The sequence below is a fragment of the Alligator mississippiensis genome, chromosome 3 (assembly GCF_030867095.1).
Source record: "Alligator mississippiensis isolate rAllMis1 chromosome 3, rAllMis1, whole genome shotgun sequence".
Lineage (NCBI taxonomy): Eukaryota > Metazoa > Chordata > Crocodylia > Alligatoridae > Alligator > Alligator mississippiensis.
In genome coordinates, this window is record NC_081826.1 from 216,879,861 (window position 1) to 216,901,638 (window position 21,778).

At 43.2% G+C, this 21,778-nt stretch overlaps 1 protein-coding gene across 1 annotated transcript; it reads left to right on the plus strand.

Moving 5' to 3' along the window:
- The first annotated feature begins 246 nt into the window (after positions 1–246).
- Positions 247–21,157, plus strand: ALDH7A1 (aldehyde dehydrogenase 7 family member A1). The gene is made up of 18 exons (XM_006271121.3): positions 247–422; positions 1,457–1,510; positions 2,526–2,591; positions 4,476–4,556; positions 5,355–5,478; positions 6,617–6,749; positions 8,529–8,573; positions 10,252–10,329; positions 11,190–11,287; positions 13,394–13,435; positions 14,971–15,065; positions 15,569–15,653; positions 16,344–16,450; positions 17,460–17,576; positions 18,076–18,173; positions 18,360–18,433; positions 19,770–19,845; positions 20,670–21,157. Exons 1-18 carry the CDS (start codon positions 315–317, stop codon positions 20,722–20,724), a joined length of 1,536 nt encoding a protein of 511 aa, XP_006271183.1. The 5' UTR covers positions 247–314; the 3' UTR covers positions 20,725–21,157.
- Positions 21,158–21,778: the final 621 nt, after the last annotated feature.

The window sequence follows — 21,778 nt, forward strand, 5'->3', positions numbered from 1 at the left end:
CACCCGCCAGCTTCCACGGGCAAACACACATCCCCGTTTTGCGGCCGATCAGCAGCCCCAGGGCCTGAAGGTTGAGCTGCGAAAGCCAGCCCGCAGCAGCGATTCAGGCGCCGAGGTCAAAGCGGCCGGGGCAGGGGGAGCAGGCCGGGCGGGCGCGGGAGGGGCCGGGCCCGGGCCCGGCGCGGCACCAATGGGCGCGGGGGGCGGCTCCGGCTGCACGGCCTCAGCCTGGCCCTAGCGCGATGCTGCGGCTCGGCCTCGCCGCCTGCCGCCGCCTGGCGCTGCCGCCGCCCTGCGCCCGGCCCGCCGCCTCCATGGCCTCCCTGCTGATCCAGCGGCCCCAGTACGCCTGGCTCCGCGAGCTGGGGCTGCAGGAGGATAACGAGGGCGTGTACCACGGCAGCTGGGGCGGCCACGGCCAGGTAGGTGCTGGGGGCCCGGGCACTTCCCCCCTTTACCCCGCCCTCGGAGCCGCGTGGCGCAGCCTCGGGTCCCCGACAGACTTGAAACAGTGGGTTTTCCTTTAAAGGAGAAACCCGCGGCTTTCCCCTCGCAGGCTGGCAGAACCTCGGGCTGCTTGGGGCCTCACAGCCACCCCCCGCCCCACACTAGGGTTGCCGGCTCTGACTGAAGCTATTCTGGGAGATTTTCTTCTTCTTAAAGTACCCTATTCAGCTCTCCCGGATTGCTTTCAGTAGTCACCGGGAGATGGATGGCGATGCGGGTAGACTCCCCCTCAGTGCGGGAGTGTTGGCAACCCAGCCCCGCATGTTGCGGGGGTTGGGAGCAAGGGGTGGCCGTCCACGTTTACAAATGGGTCCTGGTACAAAAAGGGTGGGGACCCGCTGTTTTAGAGCACCTCTTAGTCTGTCCCAGCGCTGGACTTCTTCCAGGTAATAGCCACTGAGGACTGAATGGCCCCAAGTGTGCATGGTGCAGCTTTTGGTGGTGGGCTGGGCTCCTCTGCACTAGGACATCATCTCCCAGAAGCAGCCTGACTTCAGCCATTCTTTTTTTTCCCCCTTCCTGGGATAGCTTTGTGTGTCTGTGCGTGCATTGGCGATGCATAGGAGGTGCATGCAGGCGTACATGCACCCCCTGAGATCGGCTACGCATCCCCTGGAAGTGCCAGCCATGAAACCAGAAGTGCCGCCAGCAGTTGGCTGCTGCACCCCCCACCCCACCGGCCAGCGATCAGCTGCTGGGGACCCTTCCTCCCCCTGTCAGCATTCTGGTGTCCCCCAGACTTGGGAGGCACCAGTCGCCCATGTGTATGCCCTGGGGTAAGGGCTTTCGGATATGGCCGTGTTACCATTCCTTGAAAAAGAGAGTTTTTCTGCCACTTGCATGAACTACTTGGCACCAATGAAAGCACAAATGGTCCCTCCTCCACCCTTTGCCCTGTGAAGCACATTCCTGATACTGCATGCCTGACTGTAAAACTTTCTTTCTCCAGGTGGTGACAACGTATTGTCCAGCTAACAATGAACCGATAGCTAGAGTCCGCCAGGTAAGCTTTTCTTAATTCTCTCTGGCACTTAAGAGAAACGGTATGCAGTAGCCAAAGACCAGTGTAAACACAGATGCTTTGATGAGAGCCAAGCCAATAGCTGGAAAGAAAGGAGGTTTGCGATACTTATCCAGACCTGACCTTTCCCTGTTTGAGGCCTACGTCCTTATGAGCTTCTGTCTGCTCCATGTGCCCCCTCGGTGCACTTGTTTTGAACTTTGATCCACGCTCCTATCATCCCTTTCTTGGTTTTTCTGTTGTCCCAGGCAATCGGTGATATGTCCTTAGCAGCCCCCACTATCAAGAGGGGTTTATAGCTTTACTTGATGGGCTTTGGGCCAAGTTGCATTATAGTCTTACCAGCTTCTGGCAAATTAGGTAGCAGATGAGTTGGACATACCACAGTAGCTGCTGGAACGGTCTCACTCTCTTTTTAGTTACTTGATTTCTTCTTGCGCTGAAGATGTGGTCAAATAGGTAGATCCAAACAGAAGGTGGCTATAAGGGGCAGTGAGAGAGAAACTTTTCCAGGGTTTATTTTCATTCCTCCATTCTGAATAGGCTTTGAGCATTTCGGGCTTTGAATCACGGGGCATGTGAAGCTGGGAGGGCAGATGCTCATCTCTATTTTTATCTTTTATTTTACACTAAAATTTGGATTTAACATAAATTGGTAGTGCTGTGGATGTTTACATGATGAGTGTTCCTTATTGGGTCATCTTATGACACCTGAAAGAAAACTTTATTTTAGAAATTTGGGTTGGATAGCAGGTCAGTTTCCCAGACATTTTGGGGTATTAATTTACTTCTTAAATACCTTGCATTTAAGAAATGCTAGAAAATCGCATGCATCACAGTGAGCAAACTAGGTTAAAATGTAAAATGTTGCATTTACAAATGATACCTGCTTATGCAGCACTGTCCACAGAAAGTGCAGTTATGCTTGGGTCACACTTGTTGCTTGTGTCTTTGTGCATGTATGTTGCTCTCCTATTTAAATACTTGTTCATTTTAGGCCAGCTTGGAGGACTATGAAGAAACAATCAAGAAAGCTAAAGAGGCATGGAAGGTCTGGGCAGATGTAAGTTGGCAAATGATTGTTTATATTTTAAAATGTCTCTACAGCAGATAAAGGCTCATGGAACCATTAAATTGTCATTTTTGTTAGAGACTTAATCAAGACTGTATGTCCAGTATGGTACATTAAGCCAAAATATTGCACCAAGGCTTTAAGGATTATTCAGCGCCCTTTGTAATTCTTGGCTGTTATAAAAGGTGTTAACTTCTAGTCTAAAATGTGATTTTTTTTTTTTTTATTTTTTTTTTTTCTGTCAGTATGCTGGAACATGAAGGCTACACATAGCCTAGGGGTCATTTTTGCTAGATAGAAGGCATGTGTACTTCAGGAAATCTGGCTGAATACGTTCACAAAAGTTGGGGTAATTTGTCGGAGTTTTCATGACAAATTTTTTGCAACATTGATTGCAGGAAGAGAGGATACTAGTGATTTAAAAAAATGTCTTAAGAATTACCATCACAACAAAAAATCGCACATGCTCAGTGCTACCGTCATTTTTTCCCGTGCCAGGTAGGTTCCTTCCCCTCAGTGCAACAGCTTCTACAATGCAGTTATGCTGTGCACTGTTAACATGTCTGGGTCATGGAAAATTTGGAGACAGGCTTGTATTGCATTTGAATGAAAAACCTAGTATATGGGTCTCCCTCTTTCTTCTTGGGCAGGTCTATACCAGTTCTATCTTGCTGCTTATTTCAAGTAGCAACTTTGTTACTTACAAACCTCTGTGATGTTTCAGTTTTGTATTGGAAAATCATATACCCTTACAATATTTATTCTTACCAAGTTACCTTTCTGATTGTTTCACACAAACTCTGCCTGTCTGGCCAACTACTATTGTCTTACATGATTGGATGTTACCCTTATAGATGACAGGTTTCTACATTGAAAGCTAGATCTTGCAAGATACTAAGCATTTTGGCCCTCAGCCAGCGAAAACATTTTGCCCTGAGAGAACATGGATGAAAAAGTTGGTGTTTGCTTTTTTTAATCAGAGTGTTTTCATAAGAGATGTTTGTCCTGTCCTGAATTGTTTGTAGGAACTATAAAATGGTGAGTGGATTTTTGTTCTGAAAGTGCTTTAAGCTCACATCCCCAGCCACCAATAAATCAAAGTACCAGTTGGTCTGATTTTAAGGTTCCATTTCATTTTGTGTGTGAGAACTAACTGCTCTTAATGACTGCTAACATGCATTTCCGTTAAAATGTGAATGGTAATGACTTGTTGTATAATCCTATGCATCTCTGTTCTTCCTTCCCTTTTCCTCTTCCTGATGTCCCTTATGCTGCAAGCAGTTACGTACATACACAGTTGTCTAGTGTTGTCAGTTTCTGTGATTTGTATCACAACTGTATTGATATTTGGGATATGGGTTTTTTTCCCCCAGAAGCTTCATCTATGGGAGTAAAGTGATTATGTGAGAATCTCAGCTTTTGTGAAAAAAACAACTGTAGTCTTCATAGACAGGAGGGAAGAACATAATGTAAAACATGAACCCCAAAGGCTTATAAACCAGAAAGCTAATAAAAAGAACTACTATTTTAAAAAGCATTTCAAAACAGAAGATTTTTTTTCATCTCAAGGTTTCGAAGCCATAATTTTTGAATAGGTGGGGATGAGACTGCTGTATTCTCAGCAGCAGTTGATGGGAATCAAGTTTTGCCCAGGCTTAAGTGTTTGTGATTTTTCAGGAACCTGTTCATATTTCATGTGAACTACTTTTCATACTTGTTTAGTTTTAGAGAATAACAAATAGCTGGTGGTGGGATAGGAATATTGAGCTGTTCTGCCAATACGATAAGTAGCAGGCTGAACGTGTATGTATGTGGAAGGCACAGTGCTTTAATTTCAAACCATTTCTTTTTTTATGAATATATGTTTTTGCCTAGATTCCTGCACCTAAACGTGGAGAAATAGTGAGACAGATTGGTGATGCCTTGAGACAAAAAATCAAAGTTCTAGGAAGCTTGGTAAGTTGTCCTGAAAAATGACTAAATGCTTGAAAAAACCTACTTGTTTTATTACACTTTAATGTACCCCTGTGTAATATTTGTCACAAATTTCTAAATACTCTGGTGGTTTCTACTAATGTATAGTCAGCAGGAAGTAATGTTAAAAATAAAATTAAAGCTCTATTTTGACAACCTATTTTAAAGAGGATGCAACTTTTGATCTAAAGGTTTGAACTGATTCTATCAAGATTCACAGTCTTTCTTTCATCTTCTCTCCATTGCCCCTCCTGTGCTACTTCACAAATTTGTGTTTCTTATAATGTGTTTGATTAACTTGCAGAACATTTTCTTCAATAAGTAAGATTATTTAAAATTAGAGTGTCAAAATACATTTCTAAACTAATAAATCTAGTATGGGTTTTTTGGAAATACTGAGTATTGGTCTAACCCACTCAGTTCCCATTGAAATTGGGATCAAAATACCTTAGAACTTTAATCAGAGCAGAGTTAGGTCAGCACTTAGTGCCATTTAAAATCCCACCTTTAAAAGGGATACCTTCACAACCTGTCTTTTAAAACTTAAATTCATGTGGAAAGCAGCAGCCCATATACCCACCTTCAGAATAAGCTGGGTTAATTTAGCCTACTGTTGCCAAAAGGTAGGCAAAACCCTTGCCCTAAACTGTGTGGAATGTGACTTCTGACTTGATCTTTCTTTAAAACTGTCCAAATAGCCAAGTAACAGATGAATTACTTATGAGGCACAACAAAGATATGTGAACAATCTTAAAAATACTATCCCCTTAACGTTTTCAGGTCTCTTTAGAGATGGGAAAGATTTTTGTTGAGGGTGTTGGCGAAGTTCAGGAGTATATTGACATCTGTGACTATGCTGTTGGCTTGTCCCGAATGATTGGTGGACCTGTTTTGCCTTCAGAAAGTAAGCATGTGCGCTAATCTTTGTATCAATGATGTTCTGAATATTATGGTTATGTACTCTGGAAAAATATCTGCACTGAAATATATGTGGATCCATATTACTCATGTACTCCCATCTACTTGAATAAGTTATTAAAATGCTACAATGAATATCCATCCTTGTCTTTAAATGCAAAACCGTATACATGGGGCAACAGCACTGAATTTCCCTTAATTAACAAAGTTGCTAGATACAGTGTGAGAAGAGGAAAACAAAAATCTAGCTAGCTTTCATTGAGAGAGACCTGTTACATTTCTTGCCAATTGGTGACTAAAATAACATTTGCAACTGCCATATCCTTAATGTTTCCCCATCATCCAATTGACTTGATTATGTTTTGCATCTTATTTACAAGTGTGGTGCAGACTACAGTTGGAAGTACTGGAAATTAGACTAGGCTTCAGCTATTAATGTTTTGCTGAAAAATAAGGTGATTCTTTTTAATACCTAGCTTGTACAATACAGAAACAAGTTTCACTGTTTTTCAGTGAACAGTCTTGCTAGAATGAGGAAGTAGTCTATGTGCTAAGATATTGTCATCCTCAGAATATCTTTCATACAGTTTTGCATTTCTGGCATCTCTGTTTTTGTTCCTAGGCAGGCTGTTTTCATTTCCTTTTTTTTTTTTTGTTGCTCTCCTAACAGTTATTAGAAAAATACAGCAGAGCTTAGAAAATGTGTTATTCAGCAGAGCTTATACCTTCTTTTTGTTCTAATAAGTATGCAGTAGTTCTACATTTAGGTTATCTACATTATTATAGAACAATAATTTATGTTTTGAAAATGTATGTTTTGAATAAAAAAATAAATGGTCTACATACAGTATTTAGTACTGAGGGAAAAAACTGAGGACTGCCTATCTCAACACAAACAAGCTAAGATTTGAGTACAAGCTATTTTGCATACATTAATCTTGGATAAACACGTGGGTATTTAAGGTTAATAAGCTGAGCTGTCAACAGCTTTAGACTGCCTCTCAGATCCTCCTGGTTTGTTGTAATTCACGTTCTTTCCTCTATGATCTATTGAACTAAAAAGACATGCTCTTCCATGCAAGGACCCTCACACGCAGATTGCTATTACCTGTTCTTGTTTTTAGGACCTGGCCATGCCCTCATAGAACAGTGGAATCCTGTGGGGTTAGTAGGAATCATCACTGCATTTAACTTCCCTGTAGCAGTGTATGGCTGGAACAATGCAATTGCAATGATCTGTGGGAATGCTTGCCTCTGGTAAGATGTTCTGATTTTAATTTGCTCCAAATTCTTTAAACCAAAATGGTTATAGTGGTAGCTCTTGTTCAGAAGGTTACCTTGTTTCCTTGGCACATTGTTTAAGCCAGGGGTTTCCAAAGTTCTTATGCTGTGGCCACAGCCCGGCAAATTGCGGCCCAGCAGTCACAGCTGACCGTGGCCAGAACTTCTGGCTGGAAGACGGGTAAGGATACCCCCAACCTGCAGGACGGGGCAAACCCTGCGCTGCTGCGGGCCCTGCAGAAGGAGCCATGGCCTCTTTGCCTGGCTCTGGGGGGGCCACGATTTGCCGGTCCATGGCCACTTCTGGTCCGGCAGTGGGCTGCGGCCCAAGGATTGTGAACTCCCTGGTTTAAACGTCATTTATTTGTAAATGCCAGATGGACACAAATAACTGCAAACACTTAACTTCTGATATTTCAAAGTTCACTTCAAATCTGTCTTTAAGGGTCCACCTTTCTCTCTTTAAATTTGTATGTGTGTGGCAGGGCACTGTGTGTGCCTGCCACTTTAAGGGCCTGGAGCTGGCAGCCACCAAGTGCCTGACGAGGGCAGCCATTTTGGGAGTTAAGGGCTGCCTATATAAACAGGGCAGTTTGGCTGCTGGAGGCCAGGCAGCAACATCGCCTGGCTGGAGGGCTGCTGGGATCAACTGGAGGTAAGGGAGGAGCTGGAGGGGTTGGTAAGGAGGCTCCGTGGTCCTGGGCATGACCTAAAACTGCACCCTGCCGGGAGCGGGTGGCCTGGTGGGGCTCTCAGTGGCGCGGGAGCCCCCAAGAAACGCCAGGCCAGTTACCACCCTGGTGAAAGGCGGGTCGGGGCGCCTTAACCCCTTGCCCCCACCACTGGGTGCGTAACCCCAGTGTTTGTTTGAGGGGCCCAGAGAGCGGACCCTGGGAAAGAGTGAGGGGCTAGAGACCCAGCCTGAACAAGAGAGTACCCTCGACTGGCCCATGCTGGGGCCAGGACCAGGAGGGTCAAAAGGGCCAGGGGCCCACCGCGAGGGACGCCCAAGAGCCGGGGGCCTGGGGTCCCGACTGGCCTGGAGGTGGGCCAGGGCTAGTAGCCGAAGGTCCCAGGGGGACCACACCCGAGAGGAGAAAATGGTTTCGGGGGGCTAGGTAGCCTGGATGAAGGCGGAGAGGAGGGGTCCTATTTGGATGATTCTGGGGCCCAGCATGGGGGCCGGTGAGGATATGAGCATCAAGATGCCATCTGCGAGGCTTGGGCTGCGGTAATGGGGTAGATAGGAGCTGCAGAGAGCGCCCCCTGGCATCGGGGCACTAAAATGGGCAGCCTCCAGCTTAATTGACATCAATCAGTGAATCAATTAACATCAAGGCGTGGCAGGCGAGAAGGCGGGAGGTTGCCCCAAAAAACAGGTGGGCAGGCCACGGAGATCGGCCCCGAGGAGGCCCCCTGTCACAATGTGTATAGCATTCAGTAGATTATATCAAGGAATCTAGTTATGGATGTGCTGTATCATATTACAAATAATAGAGAAGAGATGTTTTCAAAATTGGGTACTAAAAGGTAGGGACTTAAGCCATTTTCTTGCTTTGGGGTTCTGGGCACCTGTTGTTCAAACTGACTTTAATAGAAAGTTCTGGCTGCACAGCACCCATGAAAATGGAGCCACTCATCTTCACATTTATTGTTCTGTACCTCGAATTTTGGTTTATACTATACCACAGAAGTTGTATATCTTAAATATTTTGGTCTTTTGGGAATTAAAATGACTTTTTTTTTCCTTTTAAGGAAAGGTGCTCCTACAACGTCTCTCATTAGCGTAGCTGTTACAAAGTAAGTATCCAGAAATGTTATACATCACAATTGGTCTTTCATTTTATCTGTTTGCATTCTTGGAGTTCTGTGGCGAGGACGAGAGTGGCTTTCTCTCCACCTTTTACCATGTGGGAAGTAATGATGTACATTGCCTAAACTTCTTCTTTTTGTTCTTTCTTCTGATGAAAGCATTCAGCTTTTGAGCAGCAGCATATTGGCTTTCCTGGGAAGGGGAAAGTGATGTCGTTAGCATTTGAATTTATTCTAAACGTAACTTACTTTACACAGCGTTGGAGTGTTGTTGTAGCAGTGATGTTCCAGGAAATATGAGGGGCAAGGGTTTTTTTGGTGGTATCTTGTTTTTTAGACTAACTTCATAGTTGGGAGAGATGTTGGACAAGCTTTCAGGAATAGTTTGCCCTTCCTGAGAGGACCTGCCAGACCTGAGGAAGGGCAATCTGTATCTGAAAGCTTATCTAACATCTCTCACAGATATGCAGATGGTCCAATAGAAGATACTACCAAGAAATCCTCCCTTTAGTTCTCTTAATTAGAATGGTATTGCAAAGCAGACTCTCCAAATGACTGCAAGTGCTCTCTCCTGAAAATGCCTCTACACAAAACCTTGTATACTCCAAAACCAACAGCAGCAGTGCAGCATGTTTCCTATGATTTAAAACTTGCTCACATACAAAGAGTAAGAACTGTGAAGACCCTTTCTAACAGACTCACTGGGTGATGCCAGCCATAGTACTAGCAATGCTTTGTTGGACAGGGCTGTCCAGCTTCTCAGTGGCTGGGGGCCACAACCAACACAGGCCTCATGACAGGTGGAGGGGCCCACACACTACCTGGGCTGCAATACTGCAGCCAAGGCCCTCCACCCCCTTCCTTGAGCAGCTTCCCACTGCACAACGCATACAGCCCACCCCATTGCTACATGGCATACGTGGGCAACTGCCCTTCCACTGTTCCACCATGTATGCAGGCAGCACTCCCCACCTCCCCACTGTATACATGAATCACCCCCTTCCCTGCTGCACTGCAAGCGCAGCCTTTCACTGACCCCAGCTGCTTTACCGTATATGTGTCTGTCACTCCACCATGCACACTCTCCAGCTGTGGGCTTCCATGTGCTACACTGCCACTTTGGGCAAGTCCAGGAAGCAGAAGCTGAAAGGAAATCCCAGAGACCCTGGCCACTGTTGCTGCAGCCGGAGTTATAGGGGGAGCAGGGGCCAGAGTGGATTATTTGCTATCTACTTATCATGGTGTATTTAATTAAATGGGAAATACCCTAGCATAGCTTTTCATCCTTGAGAGTTTGGCACCTTTATACTATTTCTGAGAATAAATGAATGCTGAGAGTAAATGAATGCAACCTTCAAGGGGAGTGTTGTGAATGACACTATGATCAAGATTTTGTGTACCTCTGTGACTTGTCTCTGTGCTAGTTGCTTCCTGCAGTGTATTCTAATCGTGTGGATCATGTTAATAGTATGATAAAACAGCTATACTACCAAGGTCTGTAAGAGAAGAGAATGCCCATAGTGCATCTGATGCAGATTACTAATGTTTATAGACTTCGTTTTAATATTTCTATCTTGTAGCAAAAAGGCATTTTAACTGTTGACTTGTCACATACTTCTGAGTTTTCTCAAATTCCTGCCTCTCAGAAATGTCTCTTTGATTCCAGGATAGTTGCCAAAGTTTTGGAGGATAACAAAGTGCCTGGAGCAGTCTGCTCCTTGATATGTGGTGGAGCAGATATTGGGTAGGCAGAACTTCTTGCATTTTATAAGGAATGGGATAGAAGAAGGGATAGCCTATGGGGATAGCAAAAGTATTTTCAAATTGGCCTATCTACAGGGCTTCCAGTACCACTTAAGAATAGATTTCTGTTATAAATATAGCTGACTTGTGTTAAAAATAATCATAACATCTAGTGATATTGTATTTGCATTCCAGTGTTCTTAAATATGTAACAAACTGACTTGAACTTCCCATGTTCACTATATGGGATGTATTGCCCATTTTCATTCCTAAACTATGTAAACTTGAACAGTCATAAAAGAACACAAACCAGGTACAGTCCCTGCTCTTTATTCTTCAACCTGGTCAGATCCCACCCTCAATCCCTTGCCTGCTCTCCCCCCCCACCCTATCCAGCCAACCCTCTGAGCACATCAGTGGTGGTATTTTTTTCCATATTGGTACATGTACACCCATACAGGACCTACTTGTGTGTCCCTAAATGGATTGTACCATTTTGAAATGTAGTAATCCAAGATGTTATTCGTGACTTGGATTACTACATTTGGAAATGGTAGGTATTACACTAGTTGTAAAAAGGACTTGGATGACCATGTCTTTTTAATTAGGGTTAGGCCTCAAAGTTAATTCAGATGTTGCCTTACTAGCATCTGATGTGGAAATATATTCTGGCACTGATGTTTCCTTAACCTGGGTTCCATTTGGTCATTGACTTAATCTTTTAAAATGTGTACCTCTACATAATAACCTCTTGTATAAATGTAGCATTTGGTTGTGATGGAGGAGCAATGAGTTACTCATGTCAGCAGGCTCCAACTGTTTGACCTTCTGTTGACCATAGTTGTGTATTCTGTTGTGTAGCACAGCAATGGCAAAAGATGAAAGAGTGGATCTTCTGTCTTTCACTGGCAGCACTAAGGTGGGCAAGCAGGTTGCACTTACGGTTCAAGAGAGATTTGGTAAGTGTAAAAATAAGGGGCTAGCTTTTCTTCTTAATTTTTGTCGTTCTGTTTGATTTGTGTGGGAAAGGGTCAAGCTGTGGTTTCAAAGTCTCCTTATCTGCCTTTTCTTGTTGGAAATGCAGCAACAAAGCTATGAATCAAGCTACAGAGTCTGTTCTTACAAATTTAATCTAGTCCAGGTGCTTCTTAGGGTCCCCAGAAATGTTGCATTTGCTGTCCTTGTGGGGCTAACAGCAAAGATTTTCAAAGCCTTTTTGAGCAGAACTATTCCTTGTTGAGCATGATGACACTAGTCTGGACAGCACTGGTATCTCTGTGAAATAATCTCTTGGACATCCGTTCCTCCTCACCCAGATGTAGCTATCCTATTTGTCATGTTTTACAAAGAAATCAAAGATGGGCATTATTTTTAGGACGCTGTTTGACCTCTTTGCTGCAGAATTGGAACTCATCTATTTAGTTATGGCTCTATCTATGTACAGTTAATTGCATCTAGGTGTTTCTCAGTGGAAACCTGCAAATCTCAGAGGTCTGAGTTACTATCTCTGAGTGTTTTGCGTTGCATTATCTCAGCCTTTGTGTTTTGAACTATGTTAAGGGCTCACCTAAGGATGGAGGGTCACCCCTTCTCTCCAACTTTGGGTGGGGGGAGAGGGGACCCTTTCATAGATTCATAGATGTTAGGGTTGGAAGGGACCTCAATAGATCATCGAGTCCGACCCCCTGCAGAAGCAGGAAAGAGTGCTGGGTCTAGATGACCCCAGCTAGATGCTCATCTAACCTCCTCTTGAAGACCCCCAGGATAGGGGAGAGCACCACCTCCCTTGGGAGCCCGTTCCAGACCTTGGCCACTCGAACTGTGAAGTTCTTCCTAATGTCCAATCTAAATCTGCTCTCTGCTAGCTTGTGGCCATTGTTTCTTGTAACCCCCGGGGGCACCTTGGTGAATAAATACTCACCAATTCCCTTCTGTGCCCCCGTGATGAACTTAAAGGCAGCCACAAGGTTGCTTCTCAACCTTCTCTTGCGGAGGCTGAAAAGGTCCAGTTTCTCTAGTCTCTCCTCGTAGGGCTTGGTCTGCAGGCCCTTGACCATATGAGTTGCCCTTCTCTGGACCCTCTCCAGGCGATCCGCATCCTTCTTGAAGTGTGGCACCCAGAATTGCACACAGTACTCCAACTGCGGTCTGACCAGCGCCCCATAGAAGGGAAGTATCACCTCCTTGGACCTATTCGTCATGCATCTGCTGATGCACGATAAAGTGCCATTGGCTTTTTTGATGGCTTCGTCACACTGCCGGCTCATGCTCATCTTGGAGTCCACTAGGACTCCAAGATCCCTTTCCACCTCTGTGCCACCCAGCAGGTCATTCCCTAGGCGGTAGGTGTGCTGGACATTTTTCCTCCCTAGGTGCAGCACTTTGCATTTCTCCTTGTTGAACTGCATCCTGTTGTTTTCTGCCCACTTGTCCAACCTATCCAGGTCTGCCTGCAGCTGTTCCCTGCCCTCCGGCGTGTCCACATCTCCCCATAGCTTTGTGTCATCTGCAAACTTTCTAGGTGAATAAATCAGTCAAATTAACTGTTATATTTTTTCTTACTTATTCCCTTTGATTTCATTAGCACCTCTCTCATCTTCCAAGTCTGACCCATTTTGCTCATTTTAGGCTACTTTATTCTGTTTGTGTTTTTTCTCTTAAGTTCTATATCACCTTATTTTACTTCTCCTAGTTTTCTTTACTTTCTCTTGGTTCCAGCAGCATTTCATGGTCTCCCTGCACCTGTTTTTATCTATCTTCCTCATCTAAAATGTATTAATGACAATTGATGTTTAATACCACTTCTTCCTTTTAAAAGGATCATTAGTTGGATACTTATTATAAAGAGAATTGTTATATATCTGCAGACAGAAATAACGATAATGCCTTGATACTATCTCAGATCACCTACTTGCTGTGAGTCAGATGCAAATATCCTTGAGTAGTACCCCTAAAATAAATGGGACCATTCACAGTTAGCTTGAGTTACTTAGCTTGAATAAGAATATCTTAGTTCAAGCACAGCGGGCTCCTGAACCCCTATAACTGTTCTCTTATTTTAACAGGCCGGAGTCTTCTAGAGCTTGGTGGAAACAACGCCATTGTTGGTAATATACAATATAATAATCTCTTTCAAGACGAGTTGCACTCTCAGGCCCATGGAGTTAGGCATTTGTGCACTTTTGACTTTAATCCTCCACATTGTTGGAGTATACTTGAACCTTAATTCTCCATGCTGTTAGAGTTCCATTCTGGGAGGAGACGGGGACAGAGGCTTCTGACAGATACTTATTTAAAGTAGTGATTTTCAACCAGGATGCCTTGAGATCCTTTCAAAGGATCTTGTGGGTGCCACTCAGTATTAGCTCTGTTAGGTGTCTAACCATGATTATCAAGCTAAACCCAGAGATTTCATATTCATAGTGTTAGACCACACCAGAGCAAAATGTTTTTTCTGAGTTCTTTGCAACAGAAGAATTGCTGTGTTTATTTTTCTGTAGTCAAAAAGAATGGAAACTAAGAGCTTGATGAAGGGTGTTTGTGCCTGAAAGCTTGTAATTCTAAGAATTTTTTTTTGCAAAAATCTTGTTGGTCTAATAAAAGATATCACCCCTGCTATGAGCCCTGAAAACTAAGAGCTGGCATTTTCCAAGGGGCACTTCAAGTCTGTTGTGGGATGCTTCATGTCTGAAAAGGTTGAGAACCACTGATTGAAAGGCATGATGGGATCTGATCTCTGATTCCAACAATTGTGCCTCCTGCCATGCCACAGGTGCTGACAGGATGTGCAATTTTGATATTTAATATCAGATCCCAAATGCACCCTATTTGTCAGTGCAGGAGGAGCCTGGAATCATGATCCTAGGCTCCCTCTGTACCAGCAAGTTGAAAGCCAGGTGCCTGATGCTTAGGTGATTGTTGGCTGGCTTCAGGAACACCAGGGCTTGAACTGGCCCTGGAGCAGTCCTGGGAGCGAGTCAACAGTCAGCTGATTGTTGGCTGGTGCAGACTGTACTGGGACCAGTTTGAGCCTCAGTGCTGTCCTGAATCTGGCTGACAATTGGCTGAGTGTAGGCCAGTTGGAGGCCCTGGTACGGTTCTAACTCTGTTGCACCAAGGGTACGATGGAAACTAGATACAAAAATACTACACTTTTTTTTTTTTTTTTGGTGTAATATTTTTGTGTCTGGTTTTCCTTTTTAGTGGTGCCATTAATTCCCTGAATCTGTGGTCAGATTACTATGTAAGGCATGATTAACATGCTAATTGCATCTTACTTGTATTGTCTGCCAGCAGCCAGATTTAGGGAATTAATTGCAGTTTCCTGATCTAAAGTCAAATTATGTTACTTATCAAGTTTTATATAAAGAGGCCTCAGTAGGCCAGAAAACCAGACCTTTATGTGTTAATTCCAAATACATGAAGGAAACTAGTTTTTCCAAGTTGTCTTAATATACCTCAGCATACTATACATTCATTTCTTTCCTAATGCTGTCTTATAGGTCTGTTACAGTTTACTGTGAACTGATTAACTTCGGTCCTTTAAATTTAGAGGACCTTGGAACTATGAAGTAATAACCTTTCATCTTGTCTGCCAATTACATTAATATACTGATATTTTTGTTGTTTTTTATCCTTCAAGCATTTGAAGATGCAGATCTTAACCTAGTCATCCCCTCTGCTTTATTTGCTGCTGTGGGAACAGCAGGCCAGAGGTGCACCACTCTCAGAAGGCTGGTAAGTAAATATGTATTGAGCAGTTGAGGTGTTTTGACCTTTCAGAGTTCTGAGGTCAAAAAAACCCAAACCAAAACAAAAAACAGCTAACCAATCAGGATAGTGGAAAATAGCTTCTATTACTGGTAAAATGTCGTTACTGTATGAGAGAAAATAAGAAGCTGGCCCAATCTACCATCCTTAAGTAATGTTTTAGGTCTCTGACACAGACTACTATGCTTCTTAACTGTGCATTTACTGAGTTCTTGGGTCTGGTGGTGTTACTCATTTACTTTATGTAGAGATTTGCAGGATTCATGCAGTAGAAGCTGTAGAGCTGTGACATATGACAGTTTCATAGCATTCCTCCTAAAAGGTGGACAGTTGTCCTGAAAGAATGTCTTTGGACTCTGTTCTGGCCAGCAGCAAGACCAGGGAGACAGACTGAACTCTGTCCCTTCACACGCTATTAACTGACAAAGACTTCTGATGCCTTTGCCTTTGACCTGTGACATTCTTTTTAGTTCTTGCATGAAAGCATCCATGATGAGGTGGTGGAGAAGCTTGCTAAGGCCTATGCCCAGGTCTGCATTGGTGACCCATGGGACTGTAAGTTGCTGCTGTTTTCGTGTCTTTTTTTTCTTTCTTTTCCTACACAGAAGGAAAATGATCAGTAAAAGAGCAGAATATATTTATTTATTTATTTATTTATTTATTACTGATGTCCGTCAGGTAATAGGAATAGGGACACTGAAATTGTGGGGGAATCCTGTTAATCCTAATTTATTTTCTTCATTTTGAATGCATTCAGTGGCTAGCTTCTCAGAGTGCAGGGTGACCAAAGATGTTAAAATATGTACAGTTGTCCTAAAATAATGTTTTTGGACTCCGTTCTGGTCAGATGTGAGACCAAGGGAACAGAGTGAATGCTCCTCTACCTCCACTTGCCATTAACTGACAAAGACTTTTAATGCCTTTGACTGTTCCCACCTCAGTAATTGTACACCATGTTCTAAAACCAGTATCTAGGAAGTCTTGCCACTTTACAGCTCTGTGCTGATGCAGTTACCATGCATGGGACCTTACATCTCTTCCTATCATACCATGGCATTGGATCCTCTTAACCTCCTATACCTTAGGCTGGTGTAGTCTGCATGCTCTAGATTAAGTTCTCATATGCCAACTACTCGCATAGCTACAATGCACTGGGTCCTCTTCCAACTCTACAAAGCCATGTAAATAACTATGGTTTTTAACATTCAATAATGAAGTTTTTAAATACACCCTCTTGCTTTTCAGCCAACACTCTGTATGGGCCTCTCCACACTAAAGAAGCAGTGAAGATGTTCCTTGAAGCTGTGGAACAAGCCAAACAGCAGGGTGGCTCTGTTGTCCATGGTGGCAAGGTGACTTGTTTTTCTTAGCTATGCAGTTGAAATAAAGGACATTTCATAAGCTAGAAAAGCAATACAAACTTCATGGATAGGCCCAGACTGTGTTTCAACCTGTTACATCCAAGATTTTCAAGTTTGTAAAGCTGGAATAGAGCATAAATAATGGTCTTTTGATATAAAATAAAAGACTTATCTAGGGTGGGTTTGACTTCTCTGAACCTGAGGCAACAGATGGAAGAAAAGAAGTGAAGTGGGTTTGGGAGAAATGAAGGCCATGTTTCATTTTCTGGCCACTGACTTGATATCTGGGCCCTGCACTCTTCTCTATTCACGGTATAATATAAATATGAAAATATAAATTGCTATGTAAGTGCAGGATAATAAATTAGAATCTCAGCTGTAAACAATGAGCCTGAGGGGTGATCAGAAAATTATTTGCCATACATGCTAGAATCCTAACCCAGTGTCCATCAGTGCTCTGTTGTCAGGTACTGAAACTTCACTGTCCTGTCATTTTCAAGGCAGCTATTAGAAGCAAGGTACTCTGAATAACAAGGTAAGGAGCCATAATAGAGTGCAGACAGCTGAGCAGAGGCTGAGGCAGGCTCTGTGTAACAATACAAGGAGTAATAATGAGGTACGAAAATCTGAGAGCAAGCTGTCCTTGTATGGATTAGCAGGCACACTTAAATCAGTTTGAGTGGTGCCTTTAATATTGAAATCAATGGGATTTGGCAAATGCTTATGTCAGCTGAATGATTCAAATAGCTGCTTGTTTTACCTGTTGGCATCTTAAATGACTTGTGCTGTGTGTATAACCAAAGAAAAGCAGCTCCTATGTTCCCAGACCCTGGGATCCCATTATTACAGGCCTGAGCTACACTACGTAGATTTTTCTGGCAGAACTTCTGATTAATTGCAAGATGCTATTAGGGCAGCCAGACTACAGGATAGCATTTGTTAAGCAAAATGATGATTTGGTTGAAATAATAACTTGGCTATCATTCTTTTTGGGTTAAAGGTTCTAGATCGCCCTGGAAATTATGTTGAGCCAACAATTGTGACTGGCCTTCCTCACAATGCATCCATTGTGCAAACAGAGACATTTGCTCCTATTCTCTATGTGCTGAAATTCAAGGTAAGACTTTACTTAAGAAGCTTTAGTCTATAATTTGTTTTGGTATTTTGTGCACCTTATCTATGAAAGGTAGAAAGAGAGTCGGAAGAAAAAAATAATTTTATTACATGGCATGTTCATCAAATCAGCATGTTAATTCAGGAAACAGCGTAGATTAGCTATTGATTATTGTCTTGCTGTCTAGTGCACCTGCATGAATCAGGACTATGTTATTGTTGTTCTTTTTTTATTAAATCCTATTTGAAAAGTGTGGAAGTAAAATAAAAATTCAGTGCCAGAACTGCAAAATGTGCTTGCCTAGATGTCAGAAAACCAATTCTTTGCTTATGTTTTTCTGCATGGCCAGTACGTGCAGGCATTCTTGTGCATGACCATGGGTACTGCTCTTTGCCTAGTGATATTCAGTATAGTACATTTTGACTCTTGATTACATTGGCATTCACAGCCCCTTCTTTTAGTATTCCTTGCTTACCTTAACTAGTTGTGCACTTCTCTCTAGGCAGAAGAAGAAGCTTTTGCTTGGAATAATGAAGTAAAACAAGGTCTCTCCAGCAGCATCTTTACCAAGGATCTGGGCAGAATTTTTCGCTGGCTTGGGTATGGCTCTTCATATTTTTTTCCTTCTTCATAAAATCTGGGTTTACTTTTTTTCTCCCTCAAGTCCATATGTATAATTTAGTAGAATTTTACTTTTTCAAGTTTTAAATCCTCTTTCTAGGGAAGACATCTGTCTCTCTTTTTTACCATGAATCTAAACAGATAATGCCTTATCTTATCTTTTAGGCCTAAAGGATCAGATTGTGGCATTGTGAATGTCAACATTCCAACTAGTGGAGCTGAAATTGGAGGTGCTTTTGGTATGTCACTTGCATTTCCTGCCTTGATACTTTATGTTGTCATTCACCACAGTAAGTGGGACTTAAAGGGTTTAACTTTTTCAAAATACAAGGGTTTTTCTTGCAAACCTGTTGTTTGTTTTCTTAGAAAATTGTAGTGTCTGGTAGGATTAAGAATTATGAAAGTACTTTAGGGATAGCTTAATCCACGTCTTCTCAACTCACTTAAATAGGCACATTTTGGCTTTGAAAAATTAAGTGATTGTAAATCGGATGAAATCAGTGGACTTATTTTGGATTTACATCGCTACAGCAGAGAATGGAAATCGGCCAACAGTAAATTTCTGTTCTAGTTAAACATTTTATCTAATAAAAAGTAGTGTCTGAAATATATTTTGTATAAAGAAGTGTAATTTAAAATGTTCAGGTGATGACAGGTGAATTAAAAATGACCTTGTGGTTTAAGGCAGGGCTGTCCTACTGGTGGCCTCTGGGCTGCATGTGGCCCACAAAGGGTTAGGTTTCAGCCCCCAGGCTCCTGCTCAGCTGCCATGCCCCATCATTTCTCCTTCTGCAATAGCAACCAGAAGCTCCGGTCTCTTTTCTACACTTCCTATACCCACTGCAGGGAGTAGGACATGGGGTGCAGTGTTGTGTGGTGCACCATGGAGGTGAGGGTGAGCATGGAAGAAGGGGTGGGGTCAGGGGCACATGATGCAGCGGTGAGAGGGGCTGCACCTGTGTGGGCGCACAGTGCAGTAGATGACGTGGGGGGCATGAGCACATGGTGCCGGGAGCGGGGATCATTTGTGCCACGTATGGCCCAGGGGCCTGTGTGTGTAGCCCCCTAGCCTGGATGCGCGTAGCCCTTGGGCCCTTCTAAGTCAGACAGCCCTGGCTTAAGGCACCTTAACCTGTCACTGGGCTGAAAGAAAAGCTTTAAGATCAAAATTCTAATTACTGCATGCAAAAAAGACCTGTGTGAGCAAGCTGGGGGATTTTTGAGATATATATATATGCAGCTTGTCTTTTATGTCCCCTTCCCCAGGAAAAAGAAATTAGAAAGGAAAAACAGGACACAATATTGCTCTCAGTTAATTTATCCTGTTAAAACAATCAACCAACCATTGACCCATATGTGTAATTAAATTGTCAGCTGGAAGGCAGATATTTTCAGACTGAGATATCAATATGGATATAGTGGGAGCAGAGGAGTTATAGCCATTGTGTCAGTTTGACTGCATCTACAAACACAACCCTCATTCTCTCCTTACTACAAATATAACTTATTTGAAGTATGGGTGCCTGAAGTAACTGCAGAAGAGTTACTAATCCTTAGCTGTATAATTGTTTTCAGGTGGTGAAAAGCACACTGGTGGTGGAAGAGAATCTGGCAGTGATTCATGGAAACTCTACATGAGACGGTCAACTTGGTGAGACCTAGGCTTCTGTAATTTCATGCAAATAAATGCAAAATATCTGCATAGACTTGTTAAAGTCCAAAGCTTGTAAATCTTCAGTTGTAAGTGCTCATTGTCACTGAATAGAGGATAACCATTGCCAAATGTAATACGCCTTCTCTTTAGGAAAAAGAAGGTAGTAGAGTTTTGTGGAGTCTAATAAAACACATGCCCCTCCCCACCCTCACCTGCAATGTATCCCTTTTGATAAAGAGGGGACAGTCCTGATATCTGTAGAAGGAACTGATTCTTTAAAAATGTACATCTTAATCTGTTTGAACTTGAACTTGACTGACTAAAACCATGTTGCTGTCATTCAAAGGGAAACCTAAGGTGGCATCTACAGAGGGTGGGGCCACAACTTGATGGCAACATTTTAAGTAGATATGAAGTATTTCCATAAATTTCCTAGTTCCTAGCCAGTGCTGCCACCTGAACTGCCACATCTTTACTCCTGCTATTTCTTATTTTAGCTAGGGAGTGTTTAGCTTAGGTAGGCCTACTCCACCTACCACCCCTTTGTTTTGCTTTGTGGACATTACCTGGTTAAAGGTGACCAGAGGATTATATCTTCTCTTTAATCTATCTAAGACAAGTTACTTATGTAGAGAACAAAGTCCTCCCCTGCTTGTAAATTCTCCAGCAGGGGCTGGAGAGAAGTCAGTTCTATCCTGTCTTTTAAATTAAAACAATGAAACTGGCAACTGCCTTAAGGAAGCCTTGTACACATGTAACAGAGATCACATAACTGAGCTCCATTATCAAGTCTCTTGCCTAAATTCTTGTTTCTCTTTCAGCACAATCAATTACAGCAAGGATTTGCCTTTGGCTCAAGGAATCAAATTTCATTAACAATGTCATGAATGGGATTGTTCTGAAAACGCTTAGCATTTCAGAGGCTTGCACCTTTTAAACTTTATGGTGGAATTGAAATTATACTGCACAGCTACAGTACTTTTATGCCAGAAAGCCAATTGCAGTAAATCTTGCTTCAGTTTCAGTAATGTATCAAATGGTTATGTCAAATAAAATGTATGTGATCTTCAGGAAGCAGGATTTGCCTCCAAAAGATGCTGCGTTCAATTGACTTGCACAATCTTCAGATGCCTTTCCTGTGTGTCTACACAATTTCTGTGCCCTAGCAAGCGCTGACTTTGCTGTGGGTGTGGTAGGAAGATCCACATTCCTGAAATGCATGTTCAGTGTTTAACCAGCATCTGGTCCCATGAGGGACTATAGTACAGGGGCTACTTTTAAATGCATAAATAAAACAGCATTCGAGAGACTCATGGCTCTGACTTTTTTTTTTTTAATGACTTCATTTGGTATAATTTTTGCTTCACTAGCCCCATTTGAGATCCTAGTATTAGAATTGCCGTTAAGCTAGAAAAAGGCCACCTTGGGGACATGCACCACAAGTGGGAATGTACGTTTCCCTGGGGCAGTAATATGTGCCGCTGCTGCTTGTCTCTGGGAAACGCCCATGCATTTGTGCTCTGGCATATGGCACATTGCCTTGGGTGGGGTAGGGGAGGCTGGGGCCAGCACTTGGGCTGGCCTCTGCAGCCTTACCTGGGGTCCTGAGGGCCTCTAAGAGCTGTAGCCATGGCAATCTGGCCGCACAGAGCCTGGCCAGGTCAGAGGTGGAGCATGGCTCTGGCCAGCCAGGCTCCAGTTTCTGGCTGCACATCCTGCTGCCATGTGCACCGCTCCACTTTAAGGTGTGGGGGATTTTTTTATGCAGGGATCTCCTGTCAATCCCTCCCAAAATCCTTAGGATTGCCTTGTGCCACCCCTGCAACGTAAAAGCTACCTCTTATAGACCTGTCTATTGAGGAATACTCCTACTCCAACTGAGAAATACTCTTCTTTATGGGGAGAAACATGGTGGTTGAAGTGTTCCATC